Below are 25,127 nucleotides of genomic sequence, written 5' to 3'. Positions count from 1 at the left end.
GAAACTCAGATGAGAGAACAATGGTCTTCTACCTCTGTTAGAAACTTGCCATCATCACCATGAAGCAATCCCCAGGTAACTCACCTCCTAACCTCACCAGCACCCATCTCCCAGCCCACCCAAACCCAAAGCAACTAGAATTAAGGAGCCCGGGTGCTCCAGGGTGGAAACATGCCCCATGCAACTGCATTAGGTAGTGAATGAACACCCACATCCGCACTCATGCATTAAAACTATTGACAAAAAAAAGCACACAGCAAAGCATTGAAGAGGGGAAGAATCAAACCAGGAGGTGTGCTTACAGAGCAGGTTAAAAGTGCATTTTCCCACTATTCAGAATATTTATTCTGATTGTTTTATTATTGTCCTTCACCAAACCACCAGGAATAGACACTCTGCTCATGGAGGAGAACAGTAACATAATAATACAACCTCTGAGGTCTCCGTTTCCTCAGCACCACAGCTACATTTGACCTCCAAATATTGAGCCTTCTGCTGCCCAAAGGGCAAGTTCAGCCTGGTGCAGTAGTTATGGGATTTCTCAGGGTGTGCAGGGAACCATGGGGTGCTTACTGTGTCCCAGATTGCAAGGGAACCAGAAAATCTGTGTTTCTCAATCAGACAGCTTCAAAAATCACCCCAGATCCCAGTGCCAGTCAGAGCCGGAGTGATCCAGACACACTCCATCCCAAGACTTTGGGAGAAGGACTTCACACTCACCTTCTCTGCACTGACCTTCAGCAAGAGCAGCTCTCCCTTGGGTGTGCCAGTGCTGAGTTGCCCTTCTCTGACAATTCACTCACCCCATTTCTTGCCACCCATCAGCTTTCCTCTCTTTCCTTGTCTTTTTGGGCTGACTCGCTCCCAGGTTATGCCATGGCCAGTGCAATCCCTTTGGCTTTCTGAAAAGAAGATGCATGAGGTTTCCAGCGTGAGCACAGAGTCTTTCTATCGGAGGATGGGAGTCCAGGGTTCAAGAGGGATTTAGGCAGCTCAAAGGCCACCGTTGCCCACTGGGGACTGACTCTTGGCCACAGCCAAGCACAGATCCCAGCAAGACAAGGGAAGAGGGATTCCCAAGGGAAAATACTAAGATGCACCGTGGACGCCAATAACAGGGGGGTATCTGCAGTTCTGCCCTTTCACGGCTGATGAAGATGCTGACTGAGTCTGATACGTAGCTCCCCCTGCCTTTCCCCAGCTTCAAATGATGAGCCCGTGTCCAAATCACAGGCAATTTCCCCTAAATGCAGAAGACCAACCTACTGCAGAGATTCCCACTAAGCAACCAACTAACCATTGCTTTGCCAGCTAACTTCAGGGAAGAATGGTAAAGTCAGGGCTCTAGCAGTATTTCTAGTCCAGTTGGGTTTCCCTAGTTTATTCATTATTTTTAAAGGAAAAGAAATCCTTTGACCTGTGAAAATGCTGCAGTGACTGTCAGCAGAACTGTTCATTCATGGTAGAAAGGCATATAGGATATTTTAAGTAAGGGGGGGACTGTTTTTCTTCTTTGCCTTTTGCTTTAAGTATACCACATACTCTTTCTCTGTGTTGAGAGTGCAGAATTGAATCCTAATTAAAGGCTGTAAAAACACAGTGGATATAAGAGACCAGGTACAGATACATATTATTGCCCCTTTCATAGATCATATGAGTGCTGTGGTGACATAATAAATAATGCACCCAAAGTTTTTAAAGGTAAAAACCAGCAAATCATTAATAATGTCTCTGGCACCATATATCAAACTGAAGCCTTCCTCTTACAGCTGATCTCCAGCTATTCCCAGCTGCCTTTTTGCATTGCTGCGTACATTTCTACCTCCCTTTGCATTGCTCTTTCTTCCTGGCTTCCCTGCTACCATATTTCTGTGCGTTGTCCGTTTGCATTTGTTTCTGCAGTTCACTGAATGCAGGTATGAATAACCCAAGAAAACACACATGACACTGTTTAAACCCATTTGCTCAGGAGGTTTAAAACTTGCCCAGACAAGAAAAGACTGGCAGAAACTCTTTTTCAGGGTAGGGAGCAGTACCGGATGATCATATGGCAGTCTCATTTATTTCTGGCACACAGCATTTATTTACATTGCTGTCTGTAATGGTGAAGCATTTCACTCTGTGCAATTTTTGCTGTCTTTTCACCCTCTCTTTTTTTGCTTTTTGTTTAATCCACTTAATCTGTTTCACTGTCTCAGTCTGTCTCTCAGTAAGTCCATTTCTGAAGGGTTGAGATGCAATTTGTCATTACACTTTACTTGTTTGTGCTTAGCATAGGTGAGTTCTTCCAACTGGCTGGGCTTCTTGGGGTTATCATAATTAGTATATCTTCATATCACTATTATTAAGCATCATGAATTTGGTAACAGGGATTCCTCCAATGATGCCTCAGTCCAGCTGCCCGATTGCTCTTCTGTCGCATGATGTGGGCTTTTATCCTACCTCTTTTTGGGCATCAAGGGAACACTGATCACACAGGTCTCGCAGAGGAGGAAGGGACTGCGAGCACAGAGGCAGGGTGATGTTGTGCTGGATTCCCCCATCTGGAAGATGCACCGCTCAGTGCCAGATCTAAATGAATCACCTTTTTCACAGGGAAGGCAAGAACAGCAGGGAACTCACCGCAGTGGCCAAACTTCATTTTCTATGCTTGGTTATTTATTTATTTATTTTAGATCTGGGAGTTGCTGCAGCTGTTACACCATTTCTGGTTGGCCTGGTTTCGGCTGGGATACAGTTAATTTTCTTCCTAGTAGCTGGTACAGTGTGTTTTGGATTTAGTGTGAGAATAATGTTGATAATGCACTGATGTTTCAGTTGTTGCTCAGTAGCTCTTATGCTAAGTTAAGGATTTTTCAGTTTCCCATGCTCTGCTAGCAAGCAGGTTCAAGAAACTGGGAGGGAGCATGGCCAGGACAGCTGACCCGAACTAGCCAAAGGGATATTCCAGACCATAGGACATGATGCTCAGTATATAAACTGGGTGGAATTGGGTAGGAGGGGTGGATCGCTGCTTGAGCATCCTTCAATGGGTGGTGAGCAATTGCATTGTGCATCACTTGTCTTTTCTTGGTTTGTTCCCCCCCTCCCCCAATTTTCCTATTATTATTGTTAGTATTATATTATTATTGTCTGTATTATATTTTATTTTTCTTTAAATTGTTCTTGTCTCAACCGACGAGTTTTACTTTTTTTGTGATTCTTCTCCCTGTCCCACTAGCAGGGGGAGAAGTGAGTGAGCGGCTGCGTGGTGCTTAGTTGCTGGCTGGGCTTAAACCATGACACTGGTACAATACAATTCTCTGCCAGTGGTCTGGGATGCACTAGCACAGTAAAGGTGATATTGCTCACTATCTGCGTACCTGACTTCTCTCCCTAATGCTTAGGGCAGGATTCACCTCACCTCACTTTACAGATATCTTCAGCTTGGGGGCACCTGGAGTTAGGACACCTGCAGGTGTCCCCACATGAACTGCCTTTCTAAATGCCTGTTGCAGACAGCAAGGACGGGTGGCTCAATCAGTTGCCCATGCATAGGTGTCTAGTGCCACTTGAGATGCTTTTTGGTATCTGAGCTACCCACATGCAGGTGGCAAATGTGATCCAGTCAATGGAGTTTAGACAAATATTCAGAAGAGGAAATGTCAATGTCTGCTTTAGGTTGAGCTCAGCAGCTCTCCAGGCTCTGCTGTCTGCACTGACTTAATCTTCTTTGACTATAGTGACGTTTGATTCCCACAGAGACACTCACATTTAGATACCCACGATCTGGAACTGAGCCCCATTCACTTGCTTACATGCCCACAAGCGGCACGAAGTGCCATCTGAAATGTCCCAACTAGTCCTCTCCGGCTCCCACCTCCTGCTCCAGATGAGAATCTCTTGCAGAGGTCCTGCGTCCTATCCGTCAATCCTGTGTGAATATCTCTGAAACCAAGAGGTGATCCATGGCACTGAAATCAAACCCTTTCTGTATCCTGAGAAAGTCTGCTCTGCATCATGTCCATAACAAAACAGCTGCCACTTGTACGTGTGGCACCAAGATAAGCCAAACTCGTTTGTCTCTGGTACATGCCATTGCAGCTTTTGGGGCTGAGGAAGAGCCGAGAATGGAAGTGAAATGGGAGGACTGCACACACGTGTGGGTGCAAGGCAATGATGAAACGTTGCTGCAACTCTCAAAGGAGCTAGAGTGCAGGGATTTGTATAGTACTGAGGTGACACACGTCCTTCCAGCTGGTAAGGAAGACTATCATTTTGCTCCTTCCTTACTGTGTGCACATGTGGATGGGTGATTCCAGCAGGATGACAGCGTGGATCTCCAAAAAGGCATGGTTAAGTTTCAGTTCAGCACCAACCAACCTTGCACGTAGCATTCCCCAAACTGGGAGGCAATTTTTTTAGTCCTCATATGAAATTTCAATTGCCTTTGTAGTGGCCCTTATGCCTGCCTCTTCAGTGTTTCATTGCCACAGGAAATTTCTGTGGCCATCTGAGAAGGTAATGAAACCTTTGGAACAGGCTGCCCAGGGAGGTAGTTGAGTCACCATCCCTGGAGGTTTTTATAAGACATGTAGATGTGGCACTTAAGGATGTGGTTTAGTGGTGGACTTGTCAGTGTTAGGTTTACAGTTGGACTCGATGATCTTAAAGGTCTTTTCCAACCTAAATGATTCTATGAAAAATTTGAATGAGGTACCTGTGTTCAGAAAAATGTGTAGGGTCCCAAATCCTACTGACTTCTTTGGGGACTTAGGCTCCTCCATGTGTTTCTGAGTGTGGCTGTAGAGCTACCTGGCCAGGGAAAGGCTTGTTATTTCAGCTACCCCCTTTAATTTCAGTGGAAAGCCACCACTGATGCTCAGCATACTTGTCTCAAAGAACATCATAAGCTTACAACCATAGTGTCCTCCGAGCTACCACCTCAAGTAGCATATTTTACTTTATATCTATTCACAGTAAGCAGAAAAAGGTGCAGGAAGCAAAGCTAGCACTTCTACAGCAAAAACTGAGTCCTGCCTGAGTTCTGCTAAGCAAGTTTCTTCTGCATCAGGAATGAAAAAAATTAGTGGGTCTGACTCTTCAAAAAACTGACGTTCTGAATTCCCTGAGCTTAGCAAGGGCTCTGTGCTATCCATCCCCCTTTGGGTTTCGTAGTGCTGCAAACCTTCAAAGTAGTTGCGTGTTTCATATCTAGGCTAATTGAAAAATTTTCTGTGTCCAGAAAAAGGATTTAAAGATATCAAAAAGCTTCAAGCAGACATCACATCAATTGTCTGGTCCACCTGCTCCTAATAACATTTAACAAGCTTATGTCTTGGGCAGTGAATTCTTAATGCCCAAATGATAGTGTCCTCTCTGGAAATTCTTTTACAACCTCACCAGTTTCCTTAGGTCAACTTTCACTCCAGTATTCAAGCTACATTGCTTGTTCAGCCTGAGCCCACTCACTTCTGAACTCATGGTGGTGTAAGTCAAAGGAAATAGTAGCAGTCAGCAGGGATAAAGAGGGACAAAGGTTTGGGTGCCTCAATCAATATTTCTCATATTGACTCATCAGTAAGAAGTCTAGAAAACTTTTGCCCTCACACTGGACAAAAGCACAGAAACGGCTGAAAACCATTACTTACATAAAAATCAAATCTGTGTAGTTCACACGCAAGTGTTTGGGGTTTTTTTTAAATGTATTTACTTGTTTTGGTATGCTGTCACCTAGGACTCCACCTCCTGCCCTTGAACTTTCTTATTGTACATTTAATTTCTGATCCTCCAAACACTGAGTTTGCAGCCACCAGTCCCTGGACGCTCTTTATTCCCATCAGTCCAGTCCTCACAGCATATAAATTTCTCTGTTTCTGGACATGTCTGGAGCTGCCTAAGTCTCAACAGTGATGATCAGTGAGGAGCTTACTCAACTCTAAACCCTGTTGGGATTCACCAGCTGAGCATGTCCTTACCTGCTTAGCTTTGGGGATTGATCCAGTGGGTGTATTCAGAAGATGCCAACCTGTTCCTTGCACAAATGGCAGCAGCAGGCAGAAGTAACCTCTTCCCTTTTTAGTGGTTTGTCCCTCTCTTCTAACTTTCGGGAGGCGCTTGTTCAAATAACTCCATAAGGGGCTTGAACCTACATTTCCATTGTTATAGGAAAGGGCACTAATCCGTAGGTACTCTGATACTCCTCACTGTTTCTCTCCCATTAAACTGCCCCACGGTGTAAAGCAATGATTGCATAGTTCAGCAGTAAGTGCATTGCCCTGAAAGACCATGTTCTCCCCATTGATATGTTATACAAAACAAAACAGTTTCCAGATGGGAAATCTTGAGACCACTACTAATGTCTCAGACTAAAAGATGCTGGTGGGACTTGAGAAAGCATTTCTGTGTCTCTTTTTGCTGTCTGTGTGTGGCATGGCCTGTTCTGAGAGCACTGACTAGATCAAGGCCAATGAGTACAATGACTGGAGAAATACCAGCTTGTGGACACTGTATTTCTCAGTGTGACCAGGGTTTGGGTGACTGTGCGTTATCTCTAGCAGAAGGACAGGTACTTGCAGAGTTAGCTAGACAGCTGTAAGTGCTAAGGGAAGAGCTGTGATTTGAGCACGATGCCTAAATGTCTTTGGCAGGAAAGGCAGTGTTGTTATTTCAAAGATCCTCTGTGGGTTTGTACAACCCATGCTAGAGGAAAGTGGGTCTTCCACTCACTACGGATGATCCGCATGAAACAATAAGAAGCTATTACAAGATTCAGGGCATGGTGTTGCCTCTTAAGGTCCTGAGGGTCAAGCCACTGTAAATTGTCTTCCCATCTCAGCATCATCTGCAGATGTAATTAATATAGGCCTAAATTCTAATTCTTGGTTATTAATGACACTAATCCAAATCTATCCCTTTCATTTTCCACAAGTTAGTCTGCTCCAACATGGCAAAAACCAAGAGCAGAATCGTTTGAACCACTCCTGATTTGGAAAAGAGACTGTAAGACACCTGTACTTACTCATGTATCCAGAACCCTCTTTGGGGATGGATGCTCTTTTCCTCCGCTTTTCCTCGGTGGCGGTGGGACATGGGATCTCCCAGCTCCCCTTGGTGCCCTCCCGGCCACCCTGGCAGGGAATAGCCCTAAGCCCAAGAGGGACGTTGGGTTCCCGTCATCTTGCTGGGAAAAGGTCAGTCTCTGCCGGGATGACCAGACAGGAAGAGATTGGGAGGAGCAACAGGAAAGTGAGGGAAAGGGGGGGTGGAGAGGGGCTCCGCTTTTTCCCATCTTCTATCCTTCCTTTCCAGCAGCAGCGCTCCCACACGTGATGTGAATGTAGGGTGCGGCCAGAGATGCACAATCCTCTTTCCTTGCTCAAGGGATGTCACAGGAAGGTGAAACCTGATGAGATTAGATGAGGTACATTGCTGCAACTGGCTGTCAGCTCCAAAAGACATCTGATGTAACTAAATCCTTGCAGTTCAGCGTAGGCAACAGCCGTGGGAGATAATAAAGATCTCACAGAGCGGGTGCATTTTCCTCCCCACATTCTCCTTCCTTCCTGGCACACATTGATGCTGTGGACTGATTTTGCCAGGAATTGCTATCCTCACTAGCTCGGTCTCATCCCTGTAGTTCTCATATTTATTAAACGCATCATCAGGGCTGTGGCTCAGAAAACTAAATTACTCCATGAGTAACTTCCAAAATGTTACTCCTTTGCTACGGACTTGGCTTCTTGGGATGGGATTTTCAGGTGTGCAATACAGTACCAAGTCTGAACGAAGCTTTCTTCACCTCTGCGTTATGGCTCTGTCCCCAGGGAACTCCTTAGTGTCCTTCTATTTTCACTCTCCAGGTTTCTCAGGAAGTCAAGCAAAATACAGCATGTTAGGACTGATGGGTATTTGCTTTCAAGGTTAGGTTTGGGGCAAGGTGGGAGACTGGGAAGAGATCAAGGCTCCTGCCATAAAGTATAATCTGGGCTTTTCAGAAACACAGGGATGCTTTTATTAACAGGAAAACGCTTTTCTTCAAATCATTGCAGATTTTCATGTGGAATCTCTGTTCTCTTGTCTATTCCATCATCTGACTGGCTTTGAGGTTTAGCAGCCCAAACCAACCTCACATGTCTAAAGCTACCATAAAGAAGAGGGGAAGCCTTAATGGTCCCCTGTCCAGACCTTGGTTGGTGCACGGGGTCAGGGAGCATCGTGGAGCCCACCAGGTGAGACAGCAGACAGGGTGGGTGCCCTTCCCCAGGACAACTTGGTGCATGAAGCCTTGCAGGGTGCCTCCCTCCATGATGCCTGACATAGATGTTTGGTGAATCACGGGTCTGACGCATGGAGGCATGGCGAGGGAGAGACTGCAGCACAGGACAGACAGACAAGGGAGAGCCAGACCTGGCTGCATCCCTTGCCTGCTCCTGAGGACAGACTCTTTAATAAGGGTGAGTCCTGCTGCCCAGTGACAAGAGCAGGGGTGGGTCCCTCGTACTTCAGTAAAGTTTCTGCTCTGGATGATCTGGGGAAAAAATGGTGCTTGAAAGAGAAGTACAGAAATTTGAATGTTTAGCAACCAGCAAATTATTCTTCAAATGTTTTAGTGTACAACGAAGATTTTTGCATATTTCACAGACTTACCCATGTCATTCATGAAGCTGAACGTGGAATTAGCTTTGAATGGTTGAGGTTGTTGTCATGGCCAAGACAGGCACTGCTTCAAGATAGCACTGCGGTAGAAGTGAAGAGACAACGTTTGCGTCCGAGTCCTAGAGCTGTAAGTCTTCTCCGTACCTCGGCACAAGGGATGAGGAGTGCCAGAACAGGAGCCAAACTAGCCACTGTCCTAAGGCAGTCCTGCCACCTGGGACCACGGAGCACTCCCAGATCGGGGACCAGCGAAGGGGGAGGATTTCTGTACCGTAACAGACTAATTAGGCACCACGGCGAAGCATTTCCATCCGCTTAGGAAGCACTGTCCTGACCTTACTCCTACGCCCACTCCCTCTCTGTCACAGGACTGAAAGAGCCTCGCTCAGCTCTTTTAAAACTGGAAAAGGAACCCGAGCACCATCCTTTATGCAAGAGCTGAAAGGTTAATACTTGTCACTTTTGTCGGCCAGGACTCTGCAATAGGCTAAGGAGGAGCCAGCCCTTTTTACTGAGGAAAAAGAAACACAAGCCTGCCACAGCCTGCCCTTTCAACCCTCACAGTTCAACCCCACTTTCACACTACAGGGCTTAGAGTAAATATATCCTTCTCAGAGCAGGGCTGTGTCCTCTCAGTTGCAGCAAACCTGAAATGCAATTCATTGCAATGCAATGTGCTGTGCAGGTGGCTCTTAGGTAGGGAGTTTCCTGTGGATTGCAGGGATAAGCAAGCATCAAGCTCCCGAAATTAGAAAGGTCAGCAGGGATGCTTCTTGCTGGAGCTGCACAAACCCTGGTGCTCAGCTCAGAGGGCATGGAGTTAAAATTAGAAGGGGCTGCAGGGCTACAGAGATTGCTCCTTCAGCCTGACGTGGTGATGGGGTCTGTGGCTTAGGGGCATGAGAAAATAAAACATCTCCAGCCTGAATATGTTCTAGAGGATCACAGAAAATACCACCCCTTCTGTCTCAGGCACAAGGTTTGGGATATCAGAAATTCCTCCCTAAATAATCCCTCTCTTTCCTTGGCAAATAGAGTGTATACATCTGGTTGTCTACACTGAAATAATAGGGACCAAAATAATTATGGAATTCTCAGTCGAGTTGCTTCCTGGAAAGGCTGTGTTGAGTGGACACAGCTCAGAAGATGTCTTGGTGTCTGGCACTTTTCTGGGATATAAAAGACTGAATAATTCAACAGTCAGAAGCTCAGAATCTGAGGTCCCTTCTCTGCTGAGTATGTCCTGCATCTCTTTCTGACTCTGGGAATAATTATTCACCAAAAGGACAGCTCCAACAGAAGAGATGGAGAGAGATCCCACAGCCCCAAACAGCCCGTTTGTTTCAGACCTTCGTAGAAACCTTTTCCCAGGTGTTTATCTTCCATCTACTCAAGGTATCTAACTTGGAGAAGGGCAAATTACAGGGACTGACTACTGCCAAGGATGTAATGCACAGTCACACGCAACACCCACTGCAACAGTTTAAACCATTGCTGTGTATTCCTCATCCCATGTCCTAACCACAGCCCACTCCTCCTGCACCCACCAGGACATACCTCTCTGGAGGAGTAGCGGGAGTAATTGCTGCAGGAAAGTAGTGTTGCACTTTTGGAGCAAAACACTGCAAGTCCCGCATGTCTGATTTTGGAGCTTGATGTGCATGGATTTGAGTTTTTCCATCCCATTCCTAACCCTGTCTTAGGAGGAGTACTTATTCTTGCCAAGGAGCCACCAAGCCCTGTAGTGCAAGTTCTCTACCTTCCAGTTAAAGAAAAGATGGAGCTTGCAGGGCACATACACAGCCAGCTTGGAAACTCTCCCTGGCCTCCAGAACAAAGCCTGCTGCAGGAGCCTGAGGTCCAGAAATAGCAACAAACCACCCCTTTGTGTAAGGCAGATGGGATTTCAAGTGGCTGGAGCTAAATACAGTGCTAGGTCAGCAAGGACCCACCAGGAAAGGGGGATTATTGCTCTCCATTAGTGAGAGGAATGTCTGCTTGCACACATTTGTGAAGAACTCAGCTTTAGAAAGCACATTTCTTTTATTTCAGTGGTTCACACTTTCATTTCCACCATGCTCTTCATCATCTCTCACTGAATATTTCCTATTCAAAAAACAAACAAGCAAACAAACCCAACATACATCAAGAAGCAATTTGTCTGGCTGGTAAAAAAAAAACAACCAAAAAACAACAACAACAACAACAACAAAACAAAACCAAAAAAACCACCCAAAAGACAAACAGAAATGCACAGCAAAACATGCCATACAGCTATGCACTGCCAAACGCGCCGTACAGCTGTGCAAGTCTTGCATTGCCTCTCCTCCCTCCTCCTCAGCTCTGCTGAAAGACAGCAGCTGTAATCCCCTCCAGGTGGTGACAACCATTATCTTTCCAGCCAGTATAAACGTGACAGCTCTGGAGCTGGCCGGTAACACGTGTTCCTGTGCTGTAAGAGGGAGAGGGAAGCTGCAAGACCGAACACGCGTGTGAGTCACACCAGCCAAGGGGAAATGTAAAGTTTGGAAGCAGTGCAAGTGTGAGAGATGTAACTGCGAGGGATCCTTTTCAGCTGCGTGCTTCATTCGCGGATGCTCTGGGTGATGCTGGGAGAGACTGATGGAGGAAAGAAACAACTACTTCAGCAACATCTGCCTGCTGGATCGACGCCGTGACTGCTCCCCAGCCCCTCCGACCGGGGGTTTTTGTGAGCAGGCTGTATGGGTGCAGAGCCCACTCTGCCCCGATGAGGACAGGCACGTGTGTGAGTCACTGCCCAAACACAGACGGTGAGAAACACAGACATGAGTGGGACAGGTCTCATGGGGGGGGGGGAACTCCGGTGATTTCAGTTTTCATGGTTTGATGATTGCATTTTTGTGTTTTATTTGATTTCTTTCTCCTTGCTGGTGCTGTGAGTGGGGAACTTATTGACTCAACACAGCTAGGGTGTGATGTTGACTATGCACAAGTGGCTTTAAAATGAGCAAAGTCAACAGCTGGAGGAGAAGTCCTGGGAAATGTTTGCCCTTTCATTAACCCGTTAAGTTCCAGCAGTGGCTTTTAGCAGTAGCAGAGAAGGGTGATCTTGGAGCCAACAAACACCTTTAAAACTTCCAAGGATGACTGGCTTGAGGTCTTGCCTGGCAGTCTGCAAGTTACCACCAGAAGCTTTGTAAGACGCTTTTGGGTAGCTACACTGGGATCAGCTCTTCCCACATGAGACATCTCCATCTGAGCAACTTGTCTGGATTCCCTGTGCACTCAGCAGAGAGAAACAGGCCTGCTGAGAGTGTAATTCATCTGCTCCTAATGTCGTTGTCTACGGCAGATGAATCACGCTCTTCTTTGCCTCCCTCTCCCCGCTGGTTATAATGGGAGTCTGGATGGCAGGCTCAGAGGGAGACATCTTCACCAGCAATGTTTAAAGTTAAGTTAACGTGTACCACTTCCAGTGTATGTCTCATGCCAAGATCAGAGCTATGACTCCCCGGCTCAGTGCCTTTCTGAATCCTGCAAGAACTGATGCATCAGAAAGCAGACGTTTCACTTTGCTCCCTGTGAAACCAAAAGGCTTCTACACACGACTCTGTACCTGCCAGTCGCTGCTGACATGGAGAGACGCACACTGCAGGGCCCCTGAGCAGCTGTGCTGGGCCAGCCGCTCTCCTGCAGGGACTGACATGCTTTAAATAACAAGCTTCCTTCGGTGGCAAACACATTTTCCCTGGCATCTGGAATAGCTCCCTCGCAGGCACCAGTGAACAAAGATGCCACAGCCTTCACCCAACGTCCCTAGGCTGGGTTTTGAACCAAGGAGCCTTGTCAACTTCCAAGTTGCAGGAGTAGTCACAGCTTGAATTCAACCATTTGCTCAAAGTGCCTGGGTCAGGATGCCACAGTCCGTGGGCTTCACCTCTCCAGGTGACAGTCCTGTGTCACACTCTGAATAACTGCTGGGAGACCCTGTCTCTTCACATTGCCTGGAGAACCCAGGACAAAAAACCTGATGCATGTACCTAGAGTTAGCGGTACGAATCCAGTCCAGCAGTAAGTGTCCCCTTGGTGTCTTTCCCTTAATTATAAATCAATGGATGTAACTGTATTTTTTGGCATTTCTCATGCTGGACACCTTAAAAAGTGTTTTGGAATTGGTTTGTGGAAACCTTGGAAAAGTTTAATAAAAAGTCAGAATACTGATGTCATGGGACAGCACTGTTTCTGACCCAGACAGTAAATGCAAGAGGGATCACTGGTCCTGTGTGGGTGCTGTCTTTAATCACGAGCATAGTCTAGACAAGGAGGATTCAGTAGGACTACCAACTCTTGTGAACAGTGGGTGCTTGAAGGCATTTGCAGTCAATCAGATCCAGCTCATAAAGGCAATGTTCACTTATGTGCAAAGCCCAGTGCTGAGCTCATGCACAACAATTTCTGCTTGAACCTTCAAATAGCACCTTAAAGGGTTCTTGAATGGTACAGAAACTACAGGCCTGGCCCTTGGAGCAGGCATGATGTTTGTCATGTACTCTGGATGTGGGAATTAACCTGTTAGTGCCATACTGAAATACTAGAAAATGTGTAAGTATTGCTGTGTCACAGGAGAGTAAGTTTTCATTTTCCTGTTGTGCTGGTTTTGGCTGGGACAGAGTTAATTTTCTTCATAGTAGCTAGTACGGGGCTGTGTTTGGGATTTGTGCTGAAAACAGTGCTGATAACACAGGGATGTTTTCGTTACTGCTGAGCAGTGCTTACACAGAGCCAAGGGCTGTTCTGCTTCTCACCCCACCCCACCAGCAAGTTGGGAGGGGACACGGCTGGGACAGCTGACCCCGACTGACCCAACGGAGGACCATAGGACGTCATGTTCAACGTGCAAAGCTGGGGGAAGAAGAAGGAAGGGGGGCGTTCGGAGTGATGGTGTTTGTCTTCCCAAGTCCCCGTTAGGCGTGATGGAGCCCTGCTCTCCTGGGGATGGCTGAACACCTGCCTGCCCACGGGAAGTGGTGGATGAATTCCTTATTTTCCTTTCCTTGTGCACTCAGCTTTTGCTTTACCTATTAAACTGTCTTGATCTCAAACCATCAGTTTTCTCGCTTTTACTCTTCCAATTCTCTCCCCCATCCCACTCTGGGCAAGTGAGCAAGCGGCTGCATGGGGCTGAGTTGCCAGCTGGGGTTAAACCACAACACCTGCACTTCAAACCAAATTAGTTTTAACATTTAGTTTTAACCTTGTACTTCATTTTCTTGAGGTAGGATTTGTTTACACAACTTTCAGGGTGGATTCAGGTTTTTTTACATCCATGACTAATGCAGTTTAAGATGCCCTAGAGCATCCCTGACATTTACAAGGAGGTTGTGATATGGCTCTGGACCTACAGGAGATCTGTACCCCTTTACACCAACACTGGGACTGGTCTGGGACTTTAGACCAATACTGGATTCCCTAGGCCATCTCAACTAGCACTGAACATCTATGTTTAAACAAGTACACAGACTCTAAGCTGTCTGAAAGCTAGTATTCTTAGTTGTGGAAGTGTCTGCAGAAGAAGCAAGGAAAGGAGACTACCAGATGAGACAAGATATCAAACTTCGAGACAGTCAGGGTTCAACTGAGTTGCATCTAGAGAGAGGCATAGTTCTACCTGAGCTGTCCTAGGGAACCCAAGACATCCACATGAGGCTAACAGATAGGGTTATCCTTCGTTTTAGGAAGGCCCAGATCTTAACTTCTCTGTCTTGAGGACAGTGTCGTTGTCTTGGACTGCCTGGAGGATCTCAAATGGCACTGTAAGCCTTTGTGAGGGCAGCTCAGCTGCGATCTAGCTCTCCATTGACTAGTCCACATAGACCCCTATTTCTCAGACACCTAAAATAAAGTATGCACCTCTGGAGCTAAACCCAATTCTTAATTTGAGTGAAATGAATCTTATCTCTGGAAATCAATTGGTTGGCTATGAGTTTCAGAAATTGATTCATAAAACGATAACAATCTTAATTATTTGGTTTTGATTATTGATTATTTCAACATGTCTGCATGCACCTTCACAAACCTGGCACAATACTACACACATACTTTTTCACCGTACAATTTAAGGCATTTTTGTTTTCACCCTCTCTTAGTTTTTTGCTGTTTTATTCTCCCTGCAAATTATTGTTAAAATGGGCTGTTTCCCAAAGAGGTATACACATGTATGCAGCTGAGGTATCATCAAACTTCTGCTGGCATTAGTTGGGCATTCATTCAGGGGAAAAAAAAGATATAATCTGGTAGAAAACAGTTGTTAAATGAAGTCTGCAGTTCTATCATGGTTTGTAAAGTCCAGCCTCTCGCGTAAATGCTTGAGCCTTTTCCAGCTGCTTGCTGCAGCACAAATGCCCAAATCTTTTCCATGTTAAAGGTAAAATTAGTTTAAATTTTACTGGTTGTCTGCAAGGGTGAGGCACTGAGCAATTGCAAATCCTATTAGCTTCGGAACAGGGCCTCGTACAAAATTGAGGGATCCCATATGATTGTCAAGTGCTTAGATACCGCCATTTGCATAGTAAAGGTAATCACAAGGGATTGAACTTCACTCATTTCTAATTTGGTCAATATTGCATTCAACCACTTCTCAGATACCTGACAGGTGAATTAACTCATCTTATTTATCTGCTGCTACATGGTTACATACTACAGTGATGAACACAGTACAAACAGGTAGGTGGTCTGGAAAAGGAGAGATCTACTGGAATGAGCTTTCTCGGTGTTGAGGATTTCCAGTGAAGTGAGGAATGATTTCAACCTCTACTAAAGAAAAATAGGGAAAGTGGGGAAAGACTTTGATAACTCAGATCTTTTCTGGGTACGGAGAAGATAGGGTAGGGTAGGGTAGAAATGAATATACATCTCTGTGGGCTCTGACCAGACTTTGGCAATTAATCCAGATTTTGTCATGTTTCTGTGGATTGGCAATCTTTCCAGGAAAATGGCATGCAACAGATGAAAGGCATCCTGAAGTCACTCAGAGATGATGCCCAGCAGAGCCACAGATCACTCAAGCAGCAAGCAGCACGGCTTAAGGAGTGGGAACAAGAAGGTATCACAAACAAAACAGCCTTCCCTTTCCCCAAACCACTTTTCTATTGAAACCACTAAATTTTAATGAGTTTACTAGCCCTCTAGAAATGAGGGCAGGTAATTGCAATGTTACTTACAGGATTCAAGATCAAGTTTACCACATTTAACTCAGGAGAAAAGCCAATTATAATGGCTTAACTCACTGGAGATACTGTAATATGTAATGAAAATATACTTTAAAAAAAAAAAAGAAAGAAAGGAAGAAAGAAAAAAGCAGTTTTTTATAAGCAGTTCTAGAAGTCCAGGTCATCCTGGCCAATCTCTTCAGAGTCTTCTTTCTTTTTAGAAGCCTGAACTTCATCACTATGTTCAACCTCCTTTGGATTTACACCTTCAGCATCTGCCTGGTCCTCATCTCCCGAAGGATCAGTGCATGAAGATTCTTTGTCCTCTTCTTCTTCCTCACAGTCAGGATACATCTGTGAGGGTTTGCTGCTCTCATCACTTTGAACCTCTCCATTGGGATGGCTGCTCATGGGGTTACTGTTATCTTTGCATTCCTCTTCACCTTCATCTTCAGAACCCTTCTGGGATTGCTGTGAGAAGTTTCCTACAGAAGAATAACAAGAAAAGACAGCTGCTTTGTTCAGACTCTTTAGCCTTTTCCTGTTTTGTTTGCCTCGGGCCCTTGAGGGTCTCTCAGAAACCTTGTTGTTGCCTTTGTCTTCATATGTTTCATGTGCCCTGTCAGGGTCATCGCTGGTTGGTTTCTCATCATTCTCATCATATTTATCACCTCCTTCAGTGTTGTTTTCCTCCTCAGCTGAACATACCTCATCTTCTGACTCTGGATTTGCATCTTCCACTGCCTCAGCTTCATCCTGCTCGGCTTCCTCAGTTCCTTCTGCAGCATCTCCTTCAGGATTGTTGTCAGTTCCAGAGCCGTCAGCATCTCCTCTGCATTCCGATGTCTCTTCCTCGTCATCAGCCCCAATGTCCTCATCCTCTGGCTCCTCTGTTTCTTCAGCTTCATCGTCAGCTTCATCTTCAGCTTTGGACTTCTCTTCAGCTTCCTGCTCTTCATTTTGAGTTTCTTCTTGCTCTTCCTCTTTCCCGTTTGCTTCCTCCTCTGCCTTTGTTTCTTCCTCCTCTTTTGCTCCCTCTTTTTCTTCTTTTGTTTCTTCCTCCTTCTCTTCTGGGTTTTCTTCCTCTTCTTCCACTTCCTGCTCCTCTTGTTTTGCTTCTTTATCATGTTCTTTTGCTTCCTCATCCTCATTTGTTGCTTCTTCTTCTTCTTGCACTTCCTCCTCTTTTGTTTCTTCCTCCTCCTTCACTTCCTCCTCCTCCTCCTCTTTTGTTTCTTCCTCTTCCTCCTTCACTTCCTCCTCCTCCTCCTCTTTTGTTTCTTCCTCTTCCTCCTTCATTTCCTCCTCCTCTTTTGTTTCTTCCTCTTCCTCCTTCACTTCCTCCTCCTCCTCCTCTTTTGTTTCTTCCTCTTCCTCCTTCATTTCCTCCTCCTCTTTTGTTTCTTCCTCTTCCTCCTTCACTTCCTCCTCCTCCTCTTTTGTTTCTTCCTCTTCCTCCTTCATTTCCTCCTCCTCTTTTGTTTCTTCCTCTTCCTCCTTCACTTCCTCCTCCTCCTCCTCTTTTGTTTCTTCCTCTTTCACTTCCTCCTCCTCCTCTTTTGTTTCTTCCTCTTCCTCCTTCACTTCCTCCTCCTCCTCCTCTTTTGTTTCTTCCTCTTCCTCCTCCCCTTCCTCCTCCTCCTTTTTTGTTTCTTCCTCCTTCCCTTCCTCCTTGTCCTCTTTTGCTTCTTCCTCTTCCTCCTTCACTTCCTCCTCCTCCTCCTCTTTTGTTTCTTCCTCTTCCTCCTTCACTTCCTCCTCCTCCTCTTTTGTTTCTTCCTCTTCCTCCTTCACATCCTCCTCCTCCTCTTTTGTTTCTTCCTCCTTCACTTCCTCTTCCTCCTCTTTTGCTTCTTCCTCCTCTTTCATGTCTTCCTCTTCTTCTTTTGTTTCTTCTTCCTTCTCATTCACTTCCTCCTCTTCCTCCTTAGTTTCTCCTTCCTCCTCATCTTTTGTTTCTTCCTCCTCCTCCTTCACTCCCTCCTCCTCGTCCTCCTGCTCTTCCTCCTCTTTTATTTCCTCTTCCTCCTTTGTCTCCTCTGCTGCTTCCTCTTTTACTTCCTCATCTTCTTTCTCTGTTGTTTCTCCCTCCTCTTCCTCTTTTCTTTCCTCCTCTTCTGCCTTCATTATTTCTTCTTCCTCTTTCTCTTCCTCCTCTTCTTTTGCTTCCTCTTCTTCTTCTCTCTCTTTTGTTTCTTCCCCCACTTCTTCTGCTTCTTCCTTTTCTTCTTCTTTGGTTTCTTCATCTTTAACCTCATCCTCCATCTCACAGTTTTGACTCTCTGATATTTCAGATCCTTCTCCATCTCTGTTCAACGTTGAGCTGTCCACTTCGTTTAATTCTGACTCCTTTTCTTCATTGTCCTCCACTTCCGTTTCACTTGGCTGGGGTTCACCCTCATTGTTCTCCTCATTTGGAATTGTTTTGATGTCCTGGGCTGCTTCTGAGGCACAGGCTTCCTCATCATCATTTTTCTTCAACCTCAGGATTTGCTGTAAATCAAATGCCTTCATGACTGGGGCATTGGTGGCCACCACTGGCTTTCTTGCAGGCTTGGAAGCCATTTTTTTCCTCACGCAGGAGTCACATGGGCAGTATTCCTCCTCACTTGTTTGTTCATTAAGACTGGCCTCAAAAGCTGCACTAAATGCTGTATCTTCATTTACATCAAATGATAAGTCTGATGTGCCCTCTAGCCCAGTCTGGGTTCCATTCTTGTCACCGATGAGTGACTTTTTATGCATAGTTTGCAATCGCCGTCTCCTCTGCTCAGTTTGGAGTGTTGACTCACGCTTGAGTGGTTCATCTGGAGGTCTTGGCATCTTCTTCCCTGCTCTGCTTTTGATCTTCCTCATCTCCTTATCTATGCTTCTTTGTATCCTTTTACTCACTTCTTCCTTCAGCTCCAGTATCATTTCATCCATCTGCTGGTTGTTCTGCAGGTTCCACCTGACTTTGAACTCATTCATGGCACTGACATAGTGGGTCATGAACTCCTTCTCGATTTTCTTGAGCAGTCTCAGGACCCAAATTGGGTCCGGATCTATTGAATTTTGCTGGACAAAGGATGTGCCCATAGTGGTGGCCATATTGACTTTGGGCTCTGGGTCATTTGGAGACTTTTTTTCAAGCTGCTCTTCCAAATCAGCTTTCAGCTCTGTCCCACAATCAGCATCACTGACATTTGTATCATCATTAGTGGGTAGCTGATCAGCTTCCTCTTCAAGATTTTCTTTTTGGAGTTCATCATTCACAGCTTCATCTTCTTCTTGTTCTCCATTTTCAGTTAATTTGCTGTTTTCTTTGTTTTCATTTTCTCCCCCTTCCTCCTGACCATTTTCACAGTTACTGCACTGATCCTCCTTATTCTCTTCTGCCTCCTGAGTTAGAGAGTCCTCTCTAGTAGACTGTGCTTTTGCCTCTCCTTTTGATTCTGAGCACGCTGTCGAAGGTCGGGATGACTGCTCTTCCTCTTTACTTTGCTCCTCACCCTCAGTCAGTTCGGTGCCAGTCTCTACATTTTCCACGTGTCCAGCTGATTTGAGTTCAGCAGTTTTCTGTGCCGTTAAGGTGCAGTCCCTGGCACCAGCTGTGCTCTCTTCTGAGCCACCAGAACCACTGCCAACATCAACCCCAGAGGAGGACATGGGGGTGAAGTCACAATCTACAGATTTGGGAACTTTAAACCCAGAGGCTGTCTTTGGCTGCTCACTTGCCTCTTGACCTGAACTTGGACCACTTTTTTCAGCTGTGCATCCAAACCACAGGGCTTGAAAAATGTTTAGCAGCTCCATATACCTTGGCTTATTCAAACATTTTGATTTATCTGATGGATCTTCTGACTCTTCATCAAGGAGTTGGAGACTCGCAAGACAAGTAATCAAAATGTTGGCAGAGTTACTCAGTTTTCTCCCCATAGTGGGGGACACTTCAGGCAAACTGTTTGATCGGTCAAATTTTGTTTCATGTTTTGAACTGAGCAAGGCCTTCATGATCTGGACGGAAGTCTGGACAGAGGTTGGCAGGTCTCTTCTGTTATTATTTTGGCTGGATGTAACTGACTGGCTGCATTCCGCCTGGTCAGCTTTGGCAGCTTCGGCAGCTTCGGCAGCTTCGGACGCAACCTCAGAGATTTGTTCCTGATTCACACACTCTTCAGCTTCTTCATTAATAGCAGTGCCTTCTGCTGTCTCTTTTTCCACTTCATCGTTTGCTTCATTTTCAGCCTCCTCTACATTCTTTTTCTCAGCGTTTTCATCCTCTGAGTTTTCCTTGGCATTTGGACAGTATGATACCTCAGTGGTTGCCTCTATACATTCCTCTTCTGCATCATCCTCCATTTCATATTTCATAAGCAATGTTTCTGAAGGGATTTTACTTAGCCATTCTTGCACAACTTCTTCTGGAGTTGTATTTGGTAGAGTAGATGGCATTAAATCACTCCCTTCCTCCTGCATACCTGTGCTTTCTAACTCTTCCTCCACTTTTCTGTTGCAAGAATCATCAGTCTCTTTATTCTTCTGATCATTTATTTCAGTTGCAGCTGATTTAGACCCATAGGAAGTTGCTTTGGAGGAATCTACAATTTCTTTCTGCTCTTTTCCTGTGGTCAGCACTGACTCAGTACCTATGCTGCTAAGGGAAGAGTTCTTCAACATGGCTGAATGTATTTTTTTGCTGTTTGGCTTCCCTTTTGGTGGGGCAGGACAATGCATACTACATACTGACAAAGTCTCGGACAGTGATGCTCGGCTGGAGTTTGACATCCTCACATGGAGATTTCTAGTTTTTACCTGCCTTGATTTTGAAGACTGAGATATGTTTGATTGTAAACACCTATCATCACTTTCCTGGGATACCTGTGTCAACAAGCATTTATCTTTTACTTCTGACTTTGAAGAGACTCTTGAAGAGACACTTGCAGGGTTTCCATTCCTAATCCCAGTCTCAGTTGAGTGGTCACCTTTTGAACATATACTCTCACTCATACTTCCCTGTCTTGAAGATGGGGCCTCTGAATTAATCTTGGAATGACCCTCTCCAGCTTTTCCTTTAGGGCTTGAAACACTTGAGCAGAGGGATGATGGCTTACTATTTTCTTCTCTATGGCTTCTCTTCTTTGAGCCTTTTGAGGATTCACTGTAGCCATCGGTGGTACTTTTCAAGCTTTTCTCCTCAGTAAAACCTGTAATCGCCTGTGCTTCACTAGTAGATGAAATGTTTGAGTGAAAAGATCCTGAGTTATGAGACATGGGGTGTCCAGTAGATTTTTTCTTGATTTCACACGAGCTTTTGGAGTAATTAGATGCCCTGCTGCATGATCTCAGATCATCTGCGTGTAGGGAATTCTTCTTTTTATTCAGAGTGGATTCAAGTGAAGACACAGACAGTTCAGACCGTGCATCCAAATGAATATGGCTGTGTTTGCTCTTTTTGGATCCTATCGAAGAGCAAGAGGCATTGCACAGAATCTCATCACTGTCACTTCTCTTGCTGTTCCTGTCACTAGCTCTGGAATGGGGGGTACCTTGTGTAGAGCATCGTTCACTTTCACTGCTCTCATCTCTAATTGATCGGCTGGGCTTTGTTTTTGCTGACACTGAGCTGACTTCATTGATTTCATCTTGTTCTGCTTCAACCTCTTCAGCCTCTTTCTTAGGGCAGGACTCACTGGAGAAGGAGGAGACCACTACGTTGTCATCAGAGCGGTCATTCTGTTCGCTCTTTGCTGTTGGCGTGGTACAGTTACTAGACTTGCTGTGCACACTGTTGGCAGAAGTGGAGCACCTAGTGTTATCTTCTTGATTCGCCTTCTGAAGACTTGAGGAGGACATGCTCCTACCCGTGCTACTTGTTTCCTCACATACGTTCTTCTTGCTCTGTCTGGACTGCAGAGATGACCTTGATGAGACACTCCCAACTCTGCTGCTTTCAATCTCTTCTGCATCATTCTTTAAGCACTTCACAGAGGAAACTTCAAAACAATTTTCATCTTCATTTTGTGAATTGGTTTTGCTGGCCTCATGGTCTTCGTGGGCATCCTGGGTATCCAGGTTGTTTTCACAGCTTGAATGTGACATTAAACCCAAGGATGAAGGTCTCTGACTATTGCTCGTGCTTGTCCGAGTGTATTCTTGCTGGTCTTCTCCATTGGAAACACCTGTAGACAAATCACTGCGACACATACACTTTTTAATGGATCTATATGCCACTCTGTTCTCTATAGTCTCTGAGTAGGATGAGGACTCTTGCACAATGTGCTCAGAGAACTCCTCACTGGATGTGGTGTGGAGGCTATCCACAGAAGCCATTTTTTTGTGGACTACTCTCCTCCGGGAAGATGTGCTGGAGCATGACGACCGTGTGTGCCAGGTGCTTCGTACACTGGGCTCTTCCCTCTGGGATGTGTGCATGGGGTTTTTCCAAATGTCATAGTCCTGGTGTTTCTTTCCACAGCTATGACAATGAGCCTCGTCACATTCTGATTCCTCAAGTTTTGACATGTAAGAATCGATATCGCAGGGATATAATGACTCATCTGCCTCTGAGCTGGCTTCTGGGTTCATTTTCTGTATGGGGTCTACTCCGCTGTCCTCCTCTACACCTGACTCTTCACAAGGCAACTGGTTCATCAGATTGGACTTTTTGATCTGGGTGGACCACTGCAAAGTCTCATCATTCAGCAAGCGGAAGCGGACTTTCATCTCAACGGATAGGCTACCATCCTTATTCACATGTACCCGTTTTTCTATGTCGTCATTGACCAAGGAATGGACCAGGTCCCCAGGTTTTGAATGTGAGAAACTGTTAGAGAAAGATGCACCATTATCCGGTGAGGCAAGGAGACCATTAGGATATGACTTTTCTGATGATAAAGAAAATCTCATTGACCGATTGCTTGATGCTGACCGTGGATGGATAACACTTTTTTTGGCTTTCAGTCCAAAGTTCACTGGAGTTTGAAATAAGTAAAGAAAAGAAAGATGGAGAGAAATGTTAACTCATATAAAGATGACACAAAATATACAGGTCAAACCCTCAAACTAGTGAATGCTGATATTATTCCATTAAAGCTAAGCCTATGCCAGTTTACATAATTTGAAAATTTGGCTTTGGCTAAGTGATGACCATAAATATTAAGTTTGAATTAATAATCTGTATTAAAATCTTCTATACATTAACTTTATTTTTTTTTAATCTAAATTGAAACAGAAACACTTTTTTTGTCGTATTAAGTGGATGTCAGGAAGAAAAAGAAATATATATACAGAGCAATTTAGTCTCAGAGTTTCTATATTTTATCATCCTGCAAATATCCCTTTTTTTAAATGTGCAAGTTTTCATCCTTCCTATTCAGTCGGGGGAAAATACATGGAGAAGTGACCCTCTTCCTTAGCTAGAGGTCAAGTGTCACACATTTATTGTGCATCATCCACCTCTTCACTCACATGCCAGGAAACACAGGTGTGGCCGTGTAGACCAGAGCAGCACTCAGTCCCTGCAGGGATGTGGCACTATGAATAATTATAATGCTTATTAAAACATAAAGAATAAATGGAAAATTAATTGTAAGCTGGTGATACTTACAAAAAGAAATAGTGGTAGTTATAGAAGAAATCAGTAATAGTACGGGAATTTTAAGAATTGTAATCCAAAGCACATCTCTATGGATCAGTGCAGTGATCTGCATAGATTTATTCAAGCACTTGACCCTTCATTTCAAGTAGACTACATTGCTATCATGCAGTTTTGCAAGATACGCACCTATCTCATTTCTAATACAAATTTGTTCAAAGTTTACTTTTATATATCTAGACAACCATATGCCTCTGTGGGCATATGGATATGCAGCTGAATGGAGGGCATTTTAGGCAGGTAGTGTTGAACAGGGAGCACATCAACCAAGATCAATAACACATGAAATATAGCTCTTATCTAACCATCCTTATGCATTTGAACTGATGTATTTGCTCAGTCTCCTGATGGACAAAGCTTCAGATTATTCCCACTGCTCCCTCCAATTTTTGATGTCTCAGGCAGTGAGTGTGGCATGCCTCTGTCCTTAAGTTTCTACAAATAGTTGTCAACATACGAGCGAATCTTTCCTGGGTCCTGGTATTGACAATGGCGAGAAACAGGTGCACCTCCAGAGTACGCTTTATTTAATGCTAAAACAAATCCCTACCATAGGTGAGATGAATTGCCCATTGGACATGGGAAGTTTCTTTTCATAGGCTACTGAGGGTGGCTGGTGTAACTACCTGTGACCTCAGATAACTCATGATGAAGTGCCTAAGAAATATCATCCTGAATAACCCATAACATACTCCTTCCTGAACATAACCTTTCCTTAAAAACATGCTTTGTTCCCAAAAGGCTACACTGCAGCTGTAACCTGCAGGAGCAACTGAATCTCCTGCTGACAAAACCAGGGCATCCTCTGGTCCTGGTGCAGGCAAATGCAGACATTATATGACATAAAGACACGGCGATAGAGGATTCGTGGGAAATCTCAAGGGTTTGGGGAGCCTCAGAGGCAGACACAGGAAAGGAGGGAGTTCTGGAAGGAAAAGGAGACACAGAGATATGAAAGAGGAAGGGAAGTCAGCCAGACACGGGGAGCATGCAAAAGAAAGACTGGAGGGTGTAGGGAGGAAATCCTAGAAGGAAACCAGAGAAAAAGAAGGGGAGGATGGAAAGGCCTGGGAGGCAGAGAGAGGGAAGTACATTTTCCACGTGAAATCTGCGCGTTGGGGCCGTACAATAGGTGCCTGTAATCTCCATGCTGTGGGACACAGGCCTGGAGAGGACGGTGCAATATGCGCCAGAGTTTTTCTTACTTTCATTGTTTTCATTGACATTGTTGCCGTTGGAACGGGGAGCCAGGTTGGGCAGCTTCTCCACCGAGTGTTTCCTCAAATTCTCCATCGATACAGGTTTAAATGGCTCCCGGCCGACACACACCAGCACACTGGGACAGTGAAGCAGAGCCTGCATGCTGTCGATCTAGAAAGAGATGAGCAAGTGGATCACTGCGGGCCAATAGAGCAGAACTACTTTTTACCTTCCAGGTCCAGAATCACTTGACATTTAGATGTCACCTAAAATAAAATAAACATGGTTCTGGAGAACTTCAGGGTCCACCAGGGCCTGTTAGTAGACTCTGTTGCAGTACTCTTCCATTGAAAGAGAGACTCTGCTATGTTTTAATCAGATCTCCTAAGATAGGGAAGGTATGGGAGAGATTGCCTAAGGGAGAAGATATTTATTACAAGGTTTTACATCTTCCAGGAAAGATT

At 45.1% G+C, this 25,127-nt stretch overlaps 1 protein-coding gene across 50 annotated transcripts in view; it reads right to left on the bottom strand.

The window, feature by feature from the left end:
• Positions 1 to 13,669: 13,669 nt before the first annotated feature.
• The window catches only part of RP1L1 (RP1 like 1), a 47,666-nt gene continuing 36,208 nt past the window's right edge, over positions 13,670 to 25,127 (bottom strand). For 3 of the 50 annotated variants that reach the window (XM_049819151.1, XM_049819150.1, XM_049819152.1), the window contains 3 exons: positions 24,669 to 24,834; positions 17,508 to 22,780; positions 13,670 to 17,423 (listed from right to left, as the gene is read on the bottom strand). In XM_049819151.1, the coding sequence (XP_049675108.1) occupies positions 15,996 to 17,423; positions 17,508 to 22,780; positions 24,669 to 24,834 (6,867 nt within the window). In that variant the 3' untranslated portion in view covers positions 13,670 to 15,995. Of the gene's footprint in view, positions 17,460 to 17,507; positions 22,781 to 24,668; positions 24,835 to 25,127 lie in introns of all 50 variants that reach the window. The other 47 variants (XM_049819176.1, XM_049819169.1, XM_049819183.1 and 44 more) reach the window with 47 other exon arrangements.

The sequence above is a fragment of the Accipiter gentilis genome, chromosome 16 (assembly GCF_929443795.1).
Source record: "Accipiter gentilis chromosome 16, bAccGen1.1, whole genome shotgun sequence".
Lineage (NCBI taxonomy): Eukaryota > Metazoa > Chordata > Aves > Accipitriformes > Accipitridae > Astur > Astur gentilis.
Note: the sequence above shows the minus strand (reverse complement) of the source record. Positions and strands in the feature narration are given on the sequence as shown.